Source organism: Spinacia oleracea, chromosome 1 (assembly GCF_020520425.1).
Source record: "Spinacia oleracea cultivar Varoflay chromosome 1, BTI_SOV_V1, whole genome shotgun sequence".
NCBI classification, from domain to species: Eukaryota; Viridiplantae; Streptophyta; class Magnoliopsida; order Caryophyllales; family Amaranthaceae; genus Spinacia; species Spinacia oleracea.
The window spans coordinates 3,264,676-3,287,439 of NC_079487.1; the positions used below are offsets into that span (position 1 = coordinate 3,264,676).

The following is a 22,764-nucleotide window of genomic DNA, read 5'->3' on the forward strand; positions in this document are numbered from 1 at the left end:
GTGAAAAATATTCACTTTCAATTCATCAGCAACACAATTGTCAAACAAAATGGTGAAACCCTAAAAATCAAATCAGCCCCAAAAAACTGTGAAAACATAAAATATTACCAAAACAACAACTAAACATCAATTCATACAGAAAAAAATTAACTTCACCTGGAAAAGTTGAGCAGTTCGTTAGTTAACAAATATCACCGATTATAATCGCCCTGGCAAACACCCTTTTTGGAAGGTATGAATTGGAAACCGGTCACGAAGTGGCTAACCTTCTAACGAGAGACTGACAATTTGGGAAGTTCTTGCCGGAGAATTTGGAGGGAGAACAATTGAGCGGGAGAGCACGCAAGGAGGAAGAAGACGAAAGAACCGTATTTTGGAAAGAAACTGTAAAAATGAAACCCACCTGATTTTTTACATTACATTAAATTAATAATCAGTAAATTATAAAATAGAAATAAAAGATAAACTCAAATTAAAAAAAAAAATTGAAATTCAAATTTTGGAACAGATTCTTAGAGAGAGAAGTTGAAAATATCTGAAGTTGTAATTAATGGTGGGTCACCCACCTTTACTCCACTTAAATTTACCAACATGTCCCTAGTATACCATTGTTATGGTATACCCAGTATCGATTTAGACAACCTCCAAACATAGAGGACCGGAGAGGGGTACTAGATTACTCTAGTACTAGACTCTAGATTATCATCGACATTTTTTCTGCAAGGTGATATAATCGATCATCAATATACCCCTAGGGTTTGAGGTGAAATGATGAACAGAAAGATATAGAACTTTATATTAATTGAAGGGGACAATCTTTTGCTCATCAATTCTACTTCCTCCGTTCTTATTTATGAGACACAATTGAGTTTTGGACACTATTCACACAAGCTTGTTTGACTTCCTTTTGTGGTTTATACTTAAGAATACATAGTCGTGTGGGGTCTTATTAGATTCGTCTCAGTAAATATATTTTTAAATATCAACATTTTTATAATTTTTTTTATCCATAATTGGAGATATTAACGTTTGAAATCGTGCATTGGAAAATGTGCCTAAATAATTATGTCATTTAAAAAAGAACAGAGGAAGTATTAGAGAAGTCTGGTCCTTCACTTGGAAACTTCATCATATTATCAACGATATCAAGATCCAATTGTAATTGCTCGAACATTGGGATATCAAGCATATTTACAGGGAAGCTAACGACGCAACATGTTGGATATCAAATATAGGGCATTTAGTGTGTAATAATATATGTACGGATCCTTATAATAGCCCAGATTTATCTTTGATTGTACAAATTACGTAGGAGTTTCCTTCGTGTGGAGGGTCTTCTATGTTTATTTTTCTTACCTTACCAAAAAAAAGAAGTTACATAATAATAGAAGTATCTGGAAAACATACATACACTTGTACAATATGTACATGATGTCTCACGCAATTGCAAGTTTCCAATCTTTTCATTTACAGGACCCATACAACTATAAGAGCACTTACTCTAAGGATAAAAACAACCAATTTAAACGGGCATATGTGATCACCAACTGGAACTTTATGAGCAGATATAGAGCAAAATCTACACGTACCATACTATTGAATCGCGCCTGAAAAGATATTAAACAGAGCACTCTCATCATAAAACAATAGTACTCCTTCATAACATACAAACATTAAAATACCAGAACATGATGTGTTCATCTGCCACAAAAAAAAAATGAAAAAACAAACAAACTATAATACCTAGATGGACGAGGACCCGGTAACTCGTGATGGTATACATTTAGCCTCAACAGCCAGGGTTTTGGATACTCTTCTGCATGGATCATTGAATTCGGAATTTGAAACTCTTATGGAGCAAGTCTGTCTTCCTTGGCAAAACTGTTGAGAAATTGATACGGTCAATACAATCATTAGCACTAGTCTTGGAATGAAGTTTGTAAAACCAAGAAAATTAAAAATCCAAGACGTACGCAACGACACGAGAATAAACTGTTTATAATCATTTGTTTTGAAATGCAAAGTTATTGATGTTGGGAGGGTCATTTTGGTCTAGATAATATCAATGGACTGTAAAAATGCTGCTTATGTTAGTACCTAAAACTTCATAGACAACTACCATGGAAAAATGGAAAAATGCTGCTCATGCATGGATCCAGTTTAGAAGATATCTTTGAGTTCAAATTTAGAGTGCTTCAAGTGTATGGTGTTATAGCCAACTTACCCCAGAGACCACGTCGAAAGATCTTGGTGCATGGCAACTGCCTCTTGAAAACTTTGGACAGCTACCTTCTGGGGTTCCATAGCTAGCAAACACTATAGAGATTACATGTTCGTCCTCACAATGCAGATGCATTTCAGGTGTTGTGTCATTGATCAAGATCTGTCCGTCTACAGAACCATGATTCAACCATCTCGAAAGTGGTGGGTAGTGGGATTCTGATATACTAGCACATATGATTTGTGTATAATGTGATGTTAACGAGATCTCAAATGGGTTTCCTCCTGTCTCTTCAAACACAACTAATAAGTTGTCTGATTCCTGCAGCCATGAACGTGGTACATGATATCTGAAATTTAATCACACAAGATTAGGTCCCCTTCAAATGGCTTTCAAAAGCACTTAAGAAATGAATAAAGAAATGTAATAGGTCGATCAAGTGATAAACGTTTTTATCACTCCAAATACACGCATTGTTTTCAAAAAAATTCAAGGGCAATTTAAATCTATTTAAGTTTCATGTTCTTCAATTTACGCCCATATATAACACTTCAGAACTGAAGGTCACTAATTCCGTTACTCCTCTGAGAGCTAAACCACAAAAGACTATGCATCAGAGGGATTGGTCATTCTGACCAAGTAAAAGGACACTAGGAAGGGAAAGTCTTAAGAAGCATCGTACCATACTACCAGATATTTATACCCCTCTGATCCTTACGTTGATCCTTACGTTCTACTGTGAGAATTAAACTTGTTAAGTGCCTTGACAACTCGATCTCCAGCAAACCATGTTTAACTCAAAACAACAAGGCTACTTGATAAATTAAATAGACAAACTTAGTCAGTATCCCACAGGAAGATTTTCTGAAGTAAGATTTAATTTGACTCACTGTTCATAGACAGAGTCAATTTCATCATAAAATACGAAGGGAGTACGCACAAACTAATACTCCGTAAACAAACAATTCAAAACCTGGTACATGGCATTGCATGGAGTGACGTTATTAGGGTGGCAATGAGGCAACAAGGTAGAATGCCTAGCTTAGTAAAAGCGCTTAAGCCCTTCAGCCTAGGGCTTCACACCTAGGATCCCCAATTTTTCTTGAACTCCTTTCGTAATATCAATAACAGTAGGTCAAAACCTATTCCCTCCAAACTTGAAAAACTTGAAAAATATGGAATGAAGTTCCTGAGCTAGAAGAATGACATCTTATATGATAATGCAACAAGAGCCAATGCCAGACTCCATTACAATTGAAGTTAGTATACCTGCCCCAATAAAACTAACTCACCACAACAGGAAGGGCATTAGCATCAACAATGGAATTTAGTAGAAATTTTTTCTAGGATTCTTCTCATCAAGTTCCACCTATCAAAGAACACACTGCATACCTCACTTGAGTAGGCTTCCCACAGTTGGTTGTGCACTTGCTTGAGTCATACTTTCCACGATAATCGCAAGATCTTTCACATCCATCTTGTGAGGAGGGCAAAGTCCAAAATCTTCCTATGTGATGGCCATTAACCCAAGCCTGACCTTTACCCATACTTGAGAAATCAAGAGCAACTGGGTCCAGCCCATCAAAAACGTCAAAATAGGTCTGCCACAGATTAAATAAAAGATTCAGTAACGATATTATAAATAACATTGCCAGAAATAATCTTCTAAAATGAATGAAATACGTATACTGTATTATGTGCAATAATACTTAGGGTGATCCCACATCAAACCGGGCCTTTGACACTCGCTTGGCCCAAAATACTCTGTAATATTCAAAGAGGTTTAAGGTACTGCAATATGTGCAATACCTAGGGTGAATCCCAAGAGTTCCACTTCAATTGATCATCAAAAATCATTCATATATTAACTCTTTCAGGAATGTCACATAATTAAATGTGAGTACCTTGTACCATCGCAAGGGGTATCTGACTTTGTTGGTTGTCAAATCAACCCAAGCCGCCTTCTCATTTCCATTTATTGTGTATATTTCCTGCATTTCGCCTTTTAGCCCAACCTAGAGAGAGAGAGAAGACGCGCTTTCAAAATTATAGTACCGTCAAGAAAGCATTACAAAAAAGAATGTCCTACAATGCCAGTATATTCAGATCTAGAAGATACATAATAAGTTAACAACTGATGGTACAGCTAAGAGAAGTTCTCTGTTTTTCTTTCCCAAATTTGCATCATCATGCTATTTGTAGATACCATGCTCATTGCTGAGAAATCATAATAATAGAAAACAAGATGTAATATCATGACCGTGTTTCTGAAACAGCTAAATCTCCAGTTGAATATTTATAGTTTGTCGACTACAATTATAGCAGGAGATCAAATTTGTCATGCACTTACTTTGCATGGAACTCTCCACAAAAAAATATGGACAATAAACACAGACAACCAAAATGCACCACTGAAGCTAATGAAACACGTCAAAAAGAAAGATGGAGAATGTGCCTGGTAGATCCAGGACGAGTTGGTTAGATCCATGTCCCCCTCTTCCAGTCCTGTAAGCTTAATTTGACCTCTAAAACCACCTCCATCTTTCTCTAAGAAGGGACCATAGTTCTGCAACAGAAAAGCAGCATGAAACAGCCAAACAGGTAAGGGACTGACATCTGACAGCTTACTACAGTAAGTGAAAGTTCAAGGAACGTATGTGAGATAGAAAGAAAAGAACAAAAAGCTATGAAAGTAAGAATAATTACACAAAAAATTAACTTGATTGGGTGAGTATGAAGCCCCATTAGAAAGATTAGAAACATTCTCTCTGATGGGTAATCGAATACTCTTCATTATGAAGACAAAAGTTGATGAATCATATTTGTATAGGGTATTTTAGGTTGCATTCCTAGGCGTTCGTCACAATTTAGTTGCATTTAGGGTCACATTTGCATAAGTTGTCGTTATTGTACTCTATAACGTTCCATTTGTGTTTTCTTTAATATTTCAGGTGATTTCACGGTCATTTGGATGTTTTCGCAGTTTCTAGAGGTGCTGTGAATGATTATCAGATGGTTCGTGTTGAAGACAACGTGTTTGATCGGAGAATAGAGTTTTCAGAATGATTCGCGGAAGTTCCGGATCACCTAGCTCGATTTATCGCTTGTCGAGGCAATTTGGTATTTTGGATGACACGGGGCTAGTTTCCGATGCTCATTGTAAAATCTTTGTAGTGTGGGAAGCATCGTCATAGCATGAATATGTTATCGCAGTCCATAGCATCAGTCGTCGTAGACATCATAGTCTCATCATAGTCTACATCTAGCGCGCTGTGGCCGCATCTCCTTGTAAGCATCGTCGCAACATCCTGATCGTCGTGCAATGTGCCCACATCATGCGCGCGGTGGCCGCATCAATGCGCGTTGTGCCCACAGCGAAGCGCGATGTGGCCGCACCTAGCCGGCAGCATCTCTTCATCTCGCCAAGCAGCGTCTTCCGTGCTCACAACAATGTGTTGCGCCCACAACAACGTCCGTCCGGTCTTTTGCAAGGCTTGGTGTGTGGCCTTGTGCTATGGACGTCATCATGCATCTCGCTTAGTCATCGTTCATCGGCCAATCATTGACGACTTCTATTTTATTTTGTTGTTTTCTTTTATTACTTTTTATTTTTAGAAAATAGGAAAATATAAATACTCAAGGGGATTTAATTAATTCCTGATGCTTTTATTTCCGAAAATTCAATTTACGCTTATTTTAATTTTCTCTCTTCCATTGTTGATCCCTAGTTTTTCAATCTTCCATTAATCAATCTAGAGGTACTTTTCATAATTTCTCTTGCTTTAATTCATTGTTATTATTTTCAGTCCTTAGTTTAATTCGCCCTTTGATTATGAAATTCATATTTATTATTTCTCTCATGCTTGTTAATTTAATTATGAGCGAGTAGTCTAGGGCTAAGTAAGGGAAGTCATGTATATACCATGATCGTCATGCATTAAAGTTCGTTAATTTATAGATTATTCTTGAGTAATTCCAATTGATTTGTGCTTAATTGTTGATTCATGTAATTGGCCAATATCGTAAATCGATTAAGTAGCTAATAGGAATTAGAATCGAAAGATCATATTCTTAGAGGCTTGGTACAATTGGCAATTCTGATTATGTTAGCGATCGTACTGCATATGTTGGATTGAAAGTGTTAAGACTCGACCGTAGGATTAGCAGGTACTTTAATTACTTGACATAGTTTATTCATTTGTCATAAATTCTACATTTACATTATTGCTTTAGTTTTGTTAGCTAAAAATCAACATCACCTTTTGTTTATTGAATTAGTTTATAATAATTGGACAAAAACTAATAGAACTCGTCTCCCCGTGGGATCGACCCTTATTTGCAACATCTTGCACTTGCGGTATCACTTTTTAATTCATCAAAAGTACATCCATATTCCATACCATTCAAGGGGGAGGGGGTGGGGTAAAGAGAATACACACACAAACAAATCACTTCTTGTTGTGTGACACCTTGATGGAAAAACATGAAGATTTGGAAAAATATAAGAATGGATGTCATGGGTCATGGATTCACAAGCCAGAGACCCCAATTCAAGACATTTCACTACTGAAATTATCCAAGCAATTATATGCAGAATGGTCCAAATTTAGCGTACCTGCAGACCCACGGTCAGAGACAACAATGCCACCTCATTATATCCTTCCAGCAATTCGACAGGCTGTATGACCTGTACCCAACGTCCAACTCCACTACCTGCAGTTCCAGATAAACTTGTTAAGAATGTGGCAAGGTCACAGCGTATGTAGTATTTTACGGAGTATCAAGAAAGGAGATCTCATTCTGAGACTTCAAATGGACCCATTCGAAGATGGTTATACATGTTCCAATGTTCTATTATGTTGCAATAGAGCATTCAAAACTTTGAGGACTGGAGATATTCAAGTTAAGAACTCAACAAACACATGACGCGCAAAGCAGGAAGCTTCACATCTCATCTCGATTAACCTGATATCTATATCTACAGCATTTACACTATCACCCTATGTCCCTATTAATGTTTAAGGGATCCTAACTAAGGTATTGCTTTTGTCGAGGCCGAGTAAATTTCAAATATAGACAATATAGTTCCAAGTTGTTATAGCCAAAATTGTGGTTGACAGTGCTCGAGCGAATAGAAGGATGTCAAATTTAAACTAATCTTCAGGATATTGGTAGGACTTCTTGATAGGAGCATGATGGCATTGTGCCCACGAAAGGAGGTGGATTCAAGGTTCTCTTTGAATGATACATAATGGCTTAGTGGCATCAGGATTTTCTTTTTCTTTTTCTACTTGCTTCAGTGTTGAAGAGATCGCAGTCTCCATGCCTTCATCGCGGATAGACATACTGTATCTTCCTTGACCCAGTTTCAACAGTGTCTCTAATAACTAATAAGAAGGATATTTGGAGATTCTCTTCAGAGCTGTATCACTTGTATGGTTGTTAAGTATTTTTTCATACAAAAGTTCCTTCAATCAGGCCCTAGGAGCGCTGAAACAAAAGACAAAAAAGAACAGGGGAGCTTACAGCCTGAAAACGTGGTGCCTGAAATTCTAGCTAGTTAGGGGCAAGGTTGCATATACTTAGACCGTTAAAACCATTTACGTAGAAGAATGTTCATGGTGGTGGATAGGTGGTGGCGGTATTCAAATTTTCCCTGGTACCTGAGTCCCTTCCATGCTGTTGTCAAAAGCAAGTAACATCTCAAGAAATGTTGGAGTCTGTTGCCTTTGTAGTACTCATGCTTCCTCAACGAAAACTAATTTCACAGGTCTCCTGTTTATCACTTAGCTTGTCAAGTATATAGCTGGGAACAGGGATGAGATCACCTTGAGTGTTGACAAGGAGTGGCATTTCTAATTTGGAAAGGAATTTCTCCGAACCTCCTTGGACCTTGTTCTCTAGATTTGGGTCTCATGACTCCGAGATGGGGGAAATTCCTAATTTAGTATTGACTTAAGACTCTTAGATTCATATTATCTCCCAGACGAAGGAAATTTGATGATTTGTCCAATACTTGTAGAGTTGTAGCTCCTTCCATAAAGACAAAAGTTTCGTGTTCTCCTAACTCCGAGTTCCATATATATGATATCCATTTAGCAGTATGTCTTGTTTGCAGTATGTCTCCAAAAGAAAATGGATTAATACTTAACTCCAATGACCAAGTCTTGAAGGGGGAAAATCCCTTCCCTTTAACAGTATGTCTCCAAAAGGATTAATACTTAACTCCAATGACCAATTGCTAAAGTTTACCTTCCCCAATGCGTGCTTTATGACAATGGTAGGAGTAGTAAAGACTTGTTCCTGCAGTGTGTGATGAATCGTACCAACACACCGCGGGTCCACCTAGTCTACAGCAGGAGACAAAAGAAAGGTCAGGCAGCAGCTATTTCAGAAGATAACCAACCCAACACAAGGCAAAAGAAGGGCAAAGAGCCGTTAGCAAGTTAGAGGACAAGCAGCAGCATTAAATGCAATGTACTAGGAATCAGCCTTAGTGCATAAATAGAGAAGGAAAGGAGAGAGAAAGCCATTGTGTAATTTGTAGTAACTTGTGAGAGTTGTGACCTAAAGTCACTGTTGGAGAGTTGTAGCCTCAAGCTGCTGTCTATTTGTATCCGTACACTTTTGTGGTGAAATCAAAGCTTCCCCTTTTACATCCTATTCTTCTGTGTTGTGTTGTGTGTGTGATAGGTTGCTGTTGGAATTGTCAGTGCATTGCATTTGGTATCAGAGCCGTCGAGCCTGGGAAAGAAACGCAGCAGCTATGGTGTTGTCTAATTCGCAGAGGATGGATGGGATGGAAGCCGGGCTGGCTGAGGTAACACGAAGGATGGAGGGGTTGGAAGGTAACATCCAACGTCTGTTGACAGAGGGGATGGCTTCATTTCAGCGAACCATAGCCGAGAACTTCCAAACTAAGTGCGACGAGGACACTCAGCGAAACCAGGAAGCCATTAGTGCGGCCACCGTCAGACTCGAGGGAAAGTTAGACCAATTCCGGGCAGAGCAGGACTCGCAAATGGAGTTAATAAAGAAGAGTCAAGAGAACTTCCAGAATGAGGTGAAAGAATTGCTAGCCAACATACCCAGGAGGGAAAACTCCCCGGTTCGCTACCCGGAGAACGAAGCTCAGTCAGAGAACCACCGATACCGGCACCGCCATGGGTTTGACAACGGCGGTGGAGGCGGAGGGCATTGGAAATATAGGAAGTTGGATATGCCGTTGTTTGAAGGGAAGGATCCAGATGGGTGGATATTGAGGAGTGAGAAGCATTTCGATTTCTATCGTTTATCTGAGAATGAGAAGATGGAGGCGGCGGTTGTTTCAATGGAAAACGACGCCTTGAGGTGGTACACGTTCGAGTGCCGGCGTCGCCCCATGAGAACCTGGGCGGAGCTGAAAACTAGGGTGTTGGCCAGATTCCGGCCGACAAACTCCGGCACCCTCCACGAGCAATGGCTCGCTGCTCACCAGACCACCACCGTGGCCGAGTACCAGAAGCAATTTATCGAATTGGCGTCACCATTGGACGATGTACCAGAAAGTATAATGATGGGCCAATTCATAAATGGGCTAAAAGAAGACATTAAGGCAGAGATCCGACTCTTAAACCCGGAAGACTTAGATCAGACCATGGTTCTAGCAATACGGGTCGAGGAAAGAAATCGGGTCCAAGGTTTGAAGAAAGGGGGATTCGGCCCAAGTCGTAGTGGGGCTTTTTCCTACTTTAGTAAGAGTCCAGTCCAAACTACCCACAGCTAAACATCATACAGTAACCATCCCAACCCAAATCCCAACCATGTTTCCTCTGCCACACAAAACCCAACCCACACCCAAAACCAAAACCAAACCCAAACACTTTCTTCCACCCATTACAACCCAACAGCAAAAGGGGTAGGATTCCGACCCGCCAGCTCAATCGGATCTTACGGGTCCAATTATCAGAACAGGAACTCTACAACTACTAGATTCAGCGGCGAAGTTAAGCGGTTAACGGAGAAAGAGCTGCAAGAAAAGCGATCAAAGGGTTTATGTTTTAAATGTGATGAGCGATGGGGGGTAGGACACCAGTGTCGGCGAAAGGAGGTGAGCGTACTCCTCATGGAGGAAGATGAGACCGGGCTTGAGGAAGAGGACAGTGAGTTGCAAGCCTTAGAATCGCCGGTGGAGGAAGAAACACCCACAACAGTGTCGATAAATTCGTGGGCTCACGAACCCGAAAACCATGAAGTTAGTGGGGAGAATTGGAGAAGGGGAGGTAGTAGTCATGATTGACCCGGGGGCAACCCACAATTTCGTTTCCCTTAGGGCGGTGGAGAAACTCGGAATCGCCGTGCAAGGTTCGAGTGGGTTTGGTGTGTCACTGGGAAATGGAGAAGCTGTGAAGGGGAAGGGCGTGTGTCGTGGAGTACGAATGACATTGGAAGGAGGGGTGGTGGTGCACGAAGATTTCTTACCGTTGGAACTCGGAAATTCAGATGTAATCCTAGGCATACAGTGGCTCGAAAAGTTAGGGGAAGTGCTGACAAAGTGGAAGACCCAAGAGATGACCTTCCATGAGAACGGAGCAGTGGTGACAATCAGGGGAGACCCGTCTCTGACAAGGTCACGAATTTCACTGAAAGCAATGATCAGGGTGCTGAGAAAGGAAGGGGGTGGTATCCTGGTGGAGTGCAACCAACTAGAAGGGGAAGAACTAACGAAAACTGATCAGCCCCTGTTTTTGAGGAGTATTCTGGAGGAGTTCCGTGGAGTGTTTGAACAGCCTAGTGGTCTGCCACCACGAAGGGGGCATGAACACGCCATTGTAATGAAGGAAGGGAGCAACCCGGTTGGTGTACGCCCTTACCGATATCCCCAAGTCCAAAAGGACGAAATTGAAAGGCTTATAGGAGAGATGTTGCAAGCAGGTATTATACAACCTTCCTCTAGTCCATATTCTAGTCCAGTACTGTTGGTCAAGAAAAAAGACGGCTCGTGGCGATTTTGGTAGATTACCGGGCATTGAACAAAGAAACCGTCCCCCATAAGTACCCCATTCCCGTGATTGATGAATTATTGGATGAACTTTATGGGGCGAAATTATTCTCAAAGTTGGACCTCAAGGCAGGGTATCACCAGATTCGAATGAAGCCTGACGATGTCCACAAAACCGCCTTCTATCCACGAAGGGCATTACGAATTTCTAGTAATGCCATTCGGACTTACCAACGCCCCGGCGACTTTTCAGTCTCTCATGAACGAGGTATTCCGTCCGTACTTAAGAAAATTTGTGCTTGTTTTTTTTGACGATATCTTGTTTATAGTTCCTGTGAGGCAGAACATGTTGAGCATATGAGATTGGTGTTGCTGAAATTAGAAGAGCATCAATTATTTGCCAATTACAAGAAATGTGAATTTGGAAAAAAAAATAGTAGCATATTTGGGGCATGTAATCTCAAGTCAGGGAGTATCGGTGGACCAAGAAAAGATTAAAGCTATACAAGAATGGGGAATTCCTAGAAACCTACGTGAGCTAAGGGGATTCCTTGGGTTGACAGGGTACTACCACAAATTTGTGGCCAATTATGCACAAATTGCGCAGCCCCTCACAGATCAACTACGGAAAGATTGCTTCGGTTGGTCGCCAACAGCTACCATGGCTTTTGAGAACTTAAAAAGCGCCATGACTTCAGCACCAGTTCTGGCGATGCCAGACTTTCATAAGAGCTTTGTGATAGAAACAGATGCCTCCGGATACGGATTAGGGGCAGTGATGATGCAAGAGAACCAACCTATCGCCTACTACAGGAGAATATTAGGTCCAAGAGCACGCTCAAAGTCCATATACGAGAAGGAGCTTATGGCCGTATGCTTAGCGGTTCAAAAATGGAAGCACTATTTACTTGGGCGACACTTCATTGTGCGAACAGATCAGCAGAGTCTCCGTTATATCACCCAACAGAGAGAGATAGGGGCCGATTACCAACGTTGGGTCAGGAAATTAATTGGGTTTGACTTTGAAATCCAATACAAACCGGGTTCCTCAAACCGGGTAGCTGATGCATTGTCTCGCAAGGAAGGAGGGGAGTTGGAGTTGGGCACCTTGGTAACATCACAGGGAATAGATTGGAGTGCCTTAGAGGAGGAGGTTCAAGGTAATACGGTGCTACGGGCTCTAAAACAGGAGATAATGGAAGGAAAAACAGTAGCCGGATTTCACGTGGTGGATGATAGGCTGATGTGCAAGAGCAGGCTGGTGATCTCAAAGAATTCTGCTTTCATCCCAGTATTATTGAGAGAATACCATGATTCTCCTACAGGGGGGCACGCTGGAGAGGTCAAGACCTACTTAAGGATTACCTATGAATGGTTTTGGCAAGGGATGAGAAAAGCCATAGCAACTTACATCCGCAACTGCACCACATGCCAGAGGAACAAGCACTCTCAACAGAGTCCAGCCGGTCTTTTGCAACCCTTACCCGTACCAGCTGCCATATGGGAAGACATTTCAATGGATTTTGTTGAGGGACTTCCCTTGTCTTAGGGGGTAGATACCATTCTTGTGGTGGTGGATCGCTTATCGAAGTTTGCTCACTTCATCAGCCTTAGGCACCCATTCACCGCTCTTACAGTCGCCCAACACTTTGTGAATGAGATAGTGCGTCTCCATGGTTTTCCTTCATCAATCGTGTCGGATCGTGATCGAATTTTCTTGAGCATATTCTGGAAGGAGCTCTTTAGGCTACAGGGGACTGATCTGAAGCGTAGCACTTCTTATCACCCTCAAACTGACGGGCAGTCAGAGAATGTAAACAAAGGGTTGGAGACCTACTTGAGGTGTTTTGTGAGCGATAAGCCAAAGCAGTGGGCAAGGTGGCTGCCATGGGCAGAATACTCGTACAATACGTCACCTCACTCATCCACGGGCATGACCCCATTCAAGGTAGTATACGCGAGGGACCCTCCTAAATTGTGGCGAGTTGGGGCTGGCCAAACACCTGTGAACAGTGTAGAAGAACTACTGCAGGAAAGGGATCACATCTTGGACGAACTCAAGATAAACTTACTGAAAGCACAGCAAGTCATGAAAAGAAATGCTGACGGCAAGAGGCGAAATGAGCAATTTCAGGTGGGTGACCATGTTTTCTTGAAGCTTCAACCTTACAGGCAACGTTCCTTAGCTCGAAGGCCGTATGAAAAATTGGCTGCACGTTTTTATGGACCTTACGAGATCATTCAGAAGATAGGGGCAGTGGCATACAAGCTGAAGTTGCCCCACACATGTAAGGTGCACCCGGTGTTTCATGTGTCACAACTCAAGAGGGCCATTGGTCACCAAGAAACAGCACCATCAATCCCAGCACAGCTCACGACAGAACTGGAGCTTCTGGTTGAACCGGAAGAAGTATTAGAAGTGCGCACTTCCAAGGCAGATGATGGAGCAGTGACTGAAGTGTAGATTAAGTGGAAGGATTTGCCTAACTTCGAAGCAACCTGGGAGGAGGCTGACTTGCTTCACCACCGGTTTCCAGACTTCCACCTTGAGGACAAGGTGAGTCTTTGGGGGCGGGGTGTTGTGATGAATCGTACCAACACACCGCGGGTCCACCTAGTCTACAGCAGGAGACAAAAGAAAGGTCAGGCAGCAGCTATTTCAGAAGATAACCAACCCAACACAAGGCAAAAGAAGGGCAAAGAGCCGTTAGCAAGTTAGAGGACAAGCAGCAGCATTAAATGCAATGTACTAGGAATCAGCCTTAGTGCATAAATAGAGAAGGAAAGGAGAGAGAAAGCCATTGTGTAATTTGTAGTAACTTGTGAGAGTTGTGACCTAAAGTCACTGTTGGAGAGTTGTACCCTCAAGCTGCTGTCTATTTGTATCCGTACACTTTTGTGGTGAAATCAAAGCTTCCTCTTTTACATCCTATTCTTCTGTGTTGTGTTGTGTGTGTGATAGGTTGCTGTTGGAATTGTCAGTGCATTGCACAGTGCTATCTAGCTCTTCTTTGGGAAAGAAAAGGATTAGCTTTGAGAGATGCATGAGACATACTGCATGTGTCTCCCTATCCTGCTGGTTTTGCAGTTAAGCAAAAAATCAAGTTGGCTTCATAGAAATTGAGTTGTTTCCAAGCCTCACTTTTGTAACATCAATCCAAGGTTTTTGCAGGCCTACCTTGAGCAACTCTTGCTTCATTAATGAAAAATTCCTCTTCATCTTAAAACAATTTAGTCATGATGCTCATGCAGAAAAAAGACAAGGAAAAAGAGAATACCAGCAAGTTCGCCATTTACATATATGTGCACTACATCGCGCATGCTATCAATTGTAAGATTCGGATGAACTCCATTTTTCTTCCAAAATGATACGTCTTCACCCGAAATATATATTCTATAATGCAGTTACACAGACATAGGTATCAGAAAAGTCTTCAAGTAGCGTTTCTCCACAAAAGAAGTAAGCAACAAGCAATCTTAGAAATCCAAGCAGAATAGTAGATATTCTAAATTCAAGTTTGTGCTCGTGTTAAAGTGTAAAATTCACAATAAAAGCAAAAAATATAATGAGGCAAGAGCAAAACAGAAAACTAAAATGAACTAATCTAGTCAAAGCTTTCAGCTGAGTAGCAGTTTCCTGATAGAATATGGCAGCTAGAACATAAAAATGCACTCTAAAATATGAAGACATTATAAGCATAACAAACAAACAAGCAAGCAAACAAGGAAATATCACAATTCACAAATGTTATGAACAGTTTTAAAGAAGCAAATTGATGCTTGCCAGCAGAGAGATCATGAAGCTGTACCTGGTAAAGTACCATAGATAATCAGAGGAGTCCTTGGTCACATTTAAGTGATCCAAGATGCCTTGTGCAGTGAAATTATAATCACTCCATACTCCAACAGGCTCATTTACTGTCTCCCATTTTTCTGAGATAAAGGATGCTGCATCCTGATGCAGTAAATTTTGTACTACTGGTGTGTTTGAAAGATGAGGTGCTTGAGGCTCTAGCTCTTTGACTGATGTCTGAGCCCCGACCTGCAACAAGAACCAAACAGATCAAACATGCTAGAAATTCCCTATGTTGCCAAATCACATCAGAGTTTGCTTGGTTGAGGGCATTTGGAGTGAAGGGGAGGGAGGGAGGGAAAGTGAAATCCATTTGCCGTTGTTTGGATAACAATTAGGTTGGACTAGTGAAAGGGGGTAGAAGGGATCATTCTTCCTTCTCTCTTGAATTAACAAATCTTACCAAAACGAAAGATTTGGAAGAAAAATAGAAGCTCGTGCTCATAGATCACTGGTTGTCACATCATTGGCAGTTTATGACCTTCGGTCTGTGTATTTATTATTTGTTTTGCTGGACTGTGAATATTGATTGACAAGTTGATTATTGCAACAAATATCAAATGCTGACGTCCTCTAGGTTCAATGGTCTGCACACAGTAAATATCATCCCTTCTTTTAGCCCTTCTTTCCATTTTACATGACTTGGACCTCTAAGGCTCTAACAACTAAAAGATGGTGGGGTCAGAGAGAAAGGGTCCAACATGCAATGGGAAGCAACACCAAGATACTTCACAGCAACGCAGAAAAAGAACTATGAATGTGGTGTAAAGATCATGATCAAATTTGGTAAATCTAAGAGGCAGTATAAACTCCTCAAAAAATAACAGTGGCAGTTGAAAAGCCTACATAGCACAAATGAAAATCAGGAACATATGTACAACTGTGAAGCAAGTAGAATTAATAGATGCAGGCAACCAGATCAGAAAGGATAGATCAATGCCTAAGAGGACCAAAACCTTGGCAGTGTTGTAAGCCACATTCCTACAGTCTGGTAATATACTGACAGACCAAGGAGGAAGCGTGTAAATGTGACCCTGAAAATGCACCGAAGCCACATTATGTTGATCAATATTAGCCAGAAATGCTGAGCATCTACTTTCATCTCCAGAGTCACTTATCGGCCTTCTTCCATTTCCTCCTTTGTGATAAACATGAGCCTGGGAAGTGAAAAGGTACAAATGCACTCTTAAGTAAAATAAGAAGTTGTAAGCATTATAAATACAGCAAATAATAAAGAGATCCACATTGTTTCCATTTGTTACACCCAAACGATACTATTAAGGCCCCATCCCCTGGGTGTTGAAACCCCTACTTTTTGGAAGGTGCCCCCCCAAGTATCATTTCTGTAAATTTTGTAAACCAAACAGCAAGGATAGGTATGGAATCACCCAAACCCATACCTTATGCTAGAAATGTGCGAACTTAAAACCTCCTAGATTCCACAGCAGACATGGTTTTTAAGGTTTTATTGTGATATCTGCGGAACAGGGACTTCAATAGCTAATACACAGAATGGTTTGTAAATGTCGATACTGCATCTTTGAAAGCCTGAAATACCACTAAAATTCACCACAACTCCTTGAGCATACAACATCAAAATGCTTTTAAAGAGGTCCTGTTGCTCTGAGGACAACTTGTCTTCTGTTCTATTGTAGTCGTTTCCGCTGGTTACATATTAACTTTTTCTTCATCATTATGTTTTTAAAGAGGCTCCTTCCCATGGCTGGGTAGGGAGATTGGTAACTATACAGCCTTGCCTTTAACCCAGAAATAAGAAAAAACTGTTTCAAATTGACCCTTGATCCAATACACATACCTGTCTGCTCCTTAACTAACGAGACATTTTAAATTAGTATTACAATTGTCCAACACCAAGGAATGGTGAATCTTTTGGCTTTATTTGCAGTGGAAAACAGCTCCTTCATGCACAAATTGCAGAATTACAATACTTCTGAAAAAAATGAAATGGTCAAACTCCAGAACGTACCTCCTGCATAGGCCCCAGCTTGACATAACGAGGAGAATCAACTGCAACTAGAGCAGGTTCACAAAGTCTGATTGCAGCATGCAGATCCTTCAAATGACCCCATTTTGGCTGGCTTAATAGACCTATATGCACAAAATTGAGATTTTCAAAGTGCCTCAAACAAACCTGTGAAGATAAACTGATCTACATATCTACACAGAACATTTCCAGAACAAAAGACACAGTTTTACTTGCCATATTCATCTATGGGAGCATCATAATCATAACTTGTGATATAAAATGGACCCCCAGCTGACCTCCCAAAATTTGTTCCCCCAAAATACTGCAAACAGAAAGCACGATATTCAGGACATAAATAACCAGATTCCAAGCTGTTCTGCAGAATTCATGATCATTTCCAGAACTTTTTTAGTGATACTTCACGCTGATATTGCTAGGTGTACTAAAAAATTTCAAATATTACCCAATGGTCCTTCTAGATTGTCTATGGACTTTCAGCGTACAATTAGAATTCAAGGCTTCATTCTTTGCACTTGAATTCTCTTTATTTGAACTTATTAGCCCTTATGTAAACTTTCTGAACTGTTTTTCCTTATCAGAACTTATTAGCCCATATGTAAACTTATCTGAACAAGGTGCTGTTAAGAAAAATCTATTTGTCGGACAAACAAACTTTCAACATCTAAAAGATATCCCAAAACTCTTTTTACAGCTTGTGTGGCATGACCTCTCTCACTTTCAGCAGAATTTTGAGTGGTCAACGAAAATTGGCAACATTACTTGTTAACCCTGCCGTCAAAAACTGAATTCTCACGACACAAAAATAGAAAATTGATTGAGGAAGTTATTCTTGTGGAAAGTACAATAGTTTACAAATGGCGAAAAACTGAGCTTAGAAGTCTACCAATCAATACACTATTGCAAAGGCAGCATAACTTAGCTATATGCGAGTACCATGTAATAATTTTGTAAGCTACCGCCTCGTTGGAAAAAGCGAGCAACTGCAAATGCCAGGTCTTCAACAGGCCTATGAGGTAAACTTCCACCCCAAGTAGTGTACCTACAAACAAGATAAAAGAGGCAATATAAGCATGCAAGACATCATTAGAATATTAGATACAACAGTGAAAAACTTCATCCCACTTCATTTTCCCTTCAAGGCTTCAACAATTTTATATAGTGACATACTGACAGACCAGGAGGAATTTGGATCATTAGCCGGCCAGTTAATGGCCCGGAAACTGTTTTCTTTTATTTCTATTTTTAACGAAAAAGTATATTATTAAAACAGCAGAATAGGAAATACAGCTATACAACTGGAGGACAAGTTGTTCTCACAAATAATCAATCACAAGTTTTCCCCCTTACAGTGTATCTCACCCATTGAATAATTTGGGAAAGCCCTAGGCGCTTCAGCCAATAAAGACCTCCAGAAAATTAACTTTATCCCAAACAGCAGCACCCATAAAAATAGGGTCATTTCTGACAGAACCTATTTTCCCACCTCACCTATTGGTTATCTGGTGAAGGCTTGGTTGGTTATTGTTAATCATCATCTCCATGAATAATACAAGGGGAAAGGGAGAGGCGAAAGTGGAGGGGTTACTGGCAGCGGGCCACGGTGAGAGGAAAGAGAAAATGGGTGGTGGTGGTGGTGGTGGCGGTGGCCTATGAAGCATAGGTAACTCTAGTTTTGGCTTGTTTTCATACCGGATGGATTGGCCTGCCATTCTTCGCCGATACATCTCCAAATTCGTCGGTATGGTCAACTAATATGGAAAGGAAGATGAATAAATAGGAATGGAGGGGTAATCATTTTGAACGAATCTATGAGTTGTTTTCATATTACGCTTATCAGCTAGACTTCATGTTATATTGTGCCATTTTTTATCCAAAACAAGCTATAACATACTTGCTTTGTTAGCCTCGTAAATCATAACTCATGATGTCAATCACCCAGCGCAAAAGAAAAAAGGATCTTGTGATTGATACAAGTCGTAACTCATAACATCTTTCTAATCAACGAATGTTCACTGACATATGAAAAATAAACTAAATTTTGCAGATTTTCTAGACTTGATACTGAAGAATGCTAAAAGTCATATAGTCAGAGACATACCATCCATCCCAGTTCTCAGTCCAAAAAGCAGGCTTCTTGTCAGAATTTGGCTTAAAGCCATCACAATAGTAGCCATTGCAAGTATCAATCTGAGTTTTGGTTGAACATGGAAACTCGTGATTAGTGTTAAATCAGAATTGAACAACACATATTCTACAGGCAAAACAGCCAAACAGAATCTTAAATCCATTTAGTGATTGCATAAAATCTGATTAAGTTTTAAAAGGAAAAAAAATGCATGCTTTATATGGAGGGTATGAACTTACAATGAATTCAGGTGCATCAGTTTGTTTGCACATTACCCATGGGACACCAGCACCAAGACCAACAGCCATGTTAGCAGCCCAGTTAATATAGTCCCGTCCTTTTTTACCATATGAGTTTTCAACATCTCCATATTCATTCTCAATCTGGTAAAATGACAACTAGAAATGAACTTTTGAAAGAATCAAAGAATACACTGCAGTGGAAGGATTAATTAGACAGATCATATATTCATATCAATTAACATCAACTTTAAACATTACATGCATAGTTTCTGTCATCCAACCCACATATAGCTGGAGAAAGGTTCTTTACTTTTTGAGTTTTTTTTTATTTCACTGTTGGGGGGGGGGGGGGGGGGGGGTGTTCTTTGTACGTAAGTATGAAAACACAGGTGGGATAAGGAAACTGGTATCCTACTTCAACATGAAACTAAAAAACACTCAACCTGCAACAGTATTATTGGCCCTCCTTGCCAAGAAAACAGCTTCTCCTCCAGCATTAAGTTTACAATCTTTGTCATAAACCGTTGCATCTCCTCCTGAGGGAACAAGCGAACAAACTAATTCAGAACCTGACACGCAGCAGTTTCCTTTTAATGAGCATATTTACCCCATAAAAAAGGAGATTATAGTTCCTGACTTCCTATATCATATATGGTTGTTACAATGATAGTATGATTACTATCACTAATGTGGAGTAGCCTCTTAATCGGAAAAGTAAAACCGGGAACTAGTTTTGGGGCATATCCATTCTTTTAAGATGAAGAGGCATAAATTGTTTTTAAGTGATGAAGAAGAACAAACATGAATCAACAAGAAGGGAAAAGGAGGGTAAAAGCCTTGAAATTGCTTCAGCATCTTGATAGTAAAAATTTATATGGACTATTAGACATGGACATTCGAAAATGATGTTTTCCCTCTGATCCAAAATGTACGTTATTTCAGCTAATTCTTTTTGTCCAAACTGTTCGTCGCTCTTTAATACCAATTCAACATTCAATGTCATCGTTCGTATTTTACGAAGTATTTTCAAAGCATTACAAGTCATTTTATACTACCATTAGATGTCACATGTCATCGTATTAGATGTCACATGGCTCAGTTTACAATACCAATGCATCTTTTAGCTTAATTCAACAAACTCCATGTGTTAGAGAAACCCTAAAATGCACAAAACGCGAGAAGAATGTCAGTACCATATGAAATACGGAGTATTTTCTATCCTTTTCTACTTAAATTCTTACCTTGAAAGGTGCATTATCGGTTCGAAACTCAATGCCAGGAATATCTCGCAACCACACAGGAAATCCACTGTTCATAACAAGCCAATTAGCAAGAAAGCAACTGATTAGTAGTGATACTAGTGGAGTTACAAATAAAGGCAAAAGATACTAATCCGTATGAATATTATCCTGATGTGCTGCTGCCGACCAGAAAATGTAGTTTAAAGTGATTAGAACTTATTAACAGTTGGCTTCACACTAATTTCTCAAGGTAGCCATGAGTTGAAAGTTTTCAAGCTCTTCATTCCCATGAAACTTACCATCAATCACACGAGAACCCAATCCCGAAAATAAAGAATAAAAAAGAGAACAACTTTAACTAACATTCATTATTTCCATAAGTGGACCAGCCAACATCTAACACCAAATATCTATCTTGGCATCTATACTTCACTCATATTCGGGGGCTCAACAAGCTACATCGCAATAATAATCATATGCAGCTTCATGCTCTTTTTAGAACAACAGTAATTATCATTGTCAAATTTCAAACAAAAACTTTTGCATCTTTCTCTTATGAACTCTAGGAATCACAGACGTACATGTAACCTAAAACTCAAACAACCAAAACATATTTACAACAAAGCATCAAAGAATAAAAGGGAATTGTAGGAGTATACCCAAAGTTCCACTCTGCACACACATAGGGTCCTATCCTAAGGAAGAAATAGAGTCCACTTGATCCAACTAGCTTCGCGAACTTAACAAGGTCATATCTCCCTTCAAAATTATACTACAATTATGATTAGGACACAAAATTAAACATGAGCTAATGAATAAATAAACAAATAAATGTTTAGGTTTTGAAATTAAAGGAGTTCCCACACACCTCTCCTCTCACAGGCTCATGTCCATTCCAAAATGTGTATGTTTCAATCACATCTACACCTCCATCTTTTGCCTTTGCAATCAAATCAGGCCACATCTGAATAATCGAAAATTGAAATTGAAATTGAAATTGAACTGAAAATTGGGTAGTATTACACCAAAATCGGGAGGAAATGTAAATTTAATTGAAATTAAAATATTTACAACAAATTTGTGGGGAAAGAAAAAATGATGACCTGGGGAGTGGCGCGAGGGTAGTGGATGCCGGCAGAGATGATCATACGACGGCGGCCGGCGATGATAAGTGATCGATGATCATATGTCACGTTGTACGGCTCAAAGAAGAGCTTTCCGATGGCGAATTCCGCCATTAAAAGCAGGAGAAAACACCATTGCTGAAAAATTGGAGCTTTCATTGCCGAATTCGAAGACCACCTCCTCCTCCTTCAGGAAGTCATTGAGTTTATCAGTTTATCTGTTTATTACACTAAATGGTCTAAAATAGCGCAAATATGATGGTACACGGTGTGTACAGTGCTCTTGGTGCACTGGTGTCCAAACGACATGCAATAAATATAAAATGTGGATATCTTGTTGAATCCGGAGCAGAAAAGAACAAATGTTGTTTTTTTGATAAGAAAAAGAACAAAAGTTGTTCTTTTGTTAAAAAAAAGAACAATGACTGCTCTGTCCTTTTTTTTCGTTCTTTTGTTTTTCACTCCATTTTTCTGGTATATATACCTTCTTTTTTATAATTTTCGAATCAAAATTTGTGAAGAGGAGAGAGAAAAACTATGGAAAGGAGAGAGAAACTGTGAAGAGGAGAGAGAAAGTAATAGAAAATTCTCAAATTTTGGTTGATTTTTCTACTTCAATATCAAATTCTATTGATTCTTCTTCTTCAAATTTGAATTCCTCTGCTGATAATCCGATTTGTGAAGGTAATTTTTCAATTTTTTAAAACGAATTACTTATTTATGATGATTTTGATTTCCTTGTTCATTATTTTCATCAATTTCAATTTATTTTGATTTTTTGGATCATTTCGATTTCTGCATTTCTCAATAACCTTGATTAATGTATTTTGATTCTATACTTTGATAATTTTGATGATTAATGTATCTTGATTATATATTTCTGATGATTTTGATTTCTGTTCTTTTTTCGATTTTATATGTTCTTTTAGTCTTATCTTTTGTTCTTTTATATATTGGTTCTCATATATGT

At 39.7% G+C, this 22,764-nt stretch overlaps 1 protein-coding gene across 3 annotated transcripts; it reads right to left on the bottom strand.

Annotated features, from left to right (window-relative positions):
* Positions 1–1,246: 1,246 nt before the first annotated feature.
* LOC110804276 (beta-galactosidase 9) lies at positions 1,247–22,030 on the bottom strand. 3 transcript variants are annotated; one of them, XM_022009845.2, is made up of 20 exons: positions 21,774–22,030; positions 21,539–21,634; positions 21,330–21,442; positions 20,671–20,737; positions 19,873–19,965; positions 19,427–19,570; positions 19,161–19,249; positions 17,996–18,101; positions 17,276–17,363; positions 17,042–17,163; positions 16,011–16,211; positions 15,011–15,243; positions 14,480–14,595; positions 6,837–6,934; positions 4,677–4,787; positions 4,126–4,236; positions 3,614–3,822; positions 2,225–2,570; positions 1,744–1,881; positions 1,247–1,607 (listed from the first exon to the last, which is right to left on the bottom strand). In XM_022009845.2, the coding sequence occupies exons 1-19, from the start codon at positions 21,951–21,953 to the stop codon at positions 1,744–1,746; spliced, it is 2,661 nt and encodes an 886-aa protein (XP_021865537.2). In that variant the 5' UTR covers positions 21,954–22,030; the 3' UTR covers positions 1,247–1,607. The 3 variants fall into 3 exon arrangements, with proteins under 3 accessions (XP_021865537.2, XP_056690935.1, XP_056690934.1); XM_056834957.1 differs by lacking the exon at positions 21,330–21,442 and having other exon boundaries at positions 21,774–21,790; XM_056834956.1 differs by lacking the exon at positions 21,774–22,030 and having other exon boundaries at positions 21,330–21,429; positions 21,539–21,640.
* Positions 22,031–22,764: the final 734 nt, after the last annotated feature.

What these genes read in the sequence shown, in the direction of transcription:
- LOC110804276 (XM_022009845.2), bottom strand. Translation starts at nt 21,953, where the DNA reads ATGAAAGCTCCAATTTTTCAGCAATGGTGTTTTCTCCTGCTTTTAATG. An exon ending in TGGCTTACAACACTGCCAAG is followed by an intron (nt 15,244 to 16,010) that starts GTTTTGGTCCTC and finishes TTCTTGTTGCAG; the next exon opens with GTCGGGGCTCAGACATCAGT. An exon ending in TGTAAATGGCGAACTTGCTG is followed by an intron (nt 6,935 to 14,479) that starts GTATTCTCTTTT and finishes CTGGAACTGCAG; the next exon opens with GTAGTGGAGTTGGACGTTGG.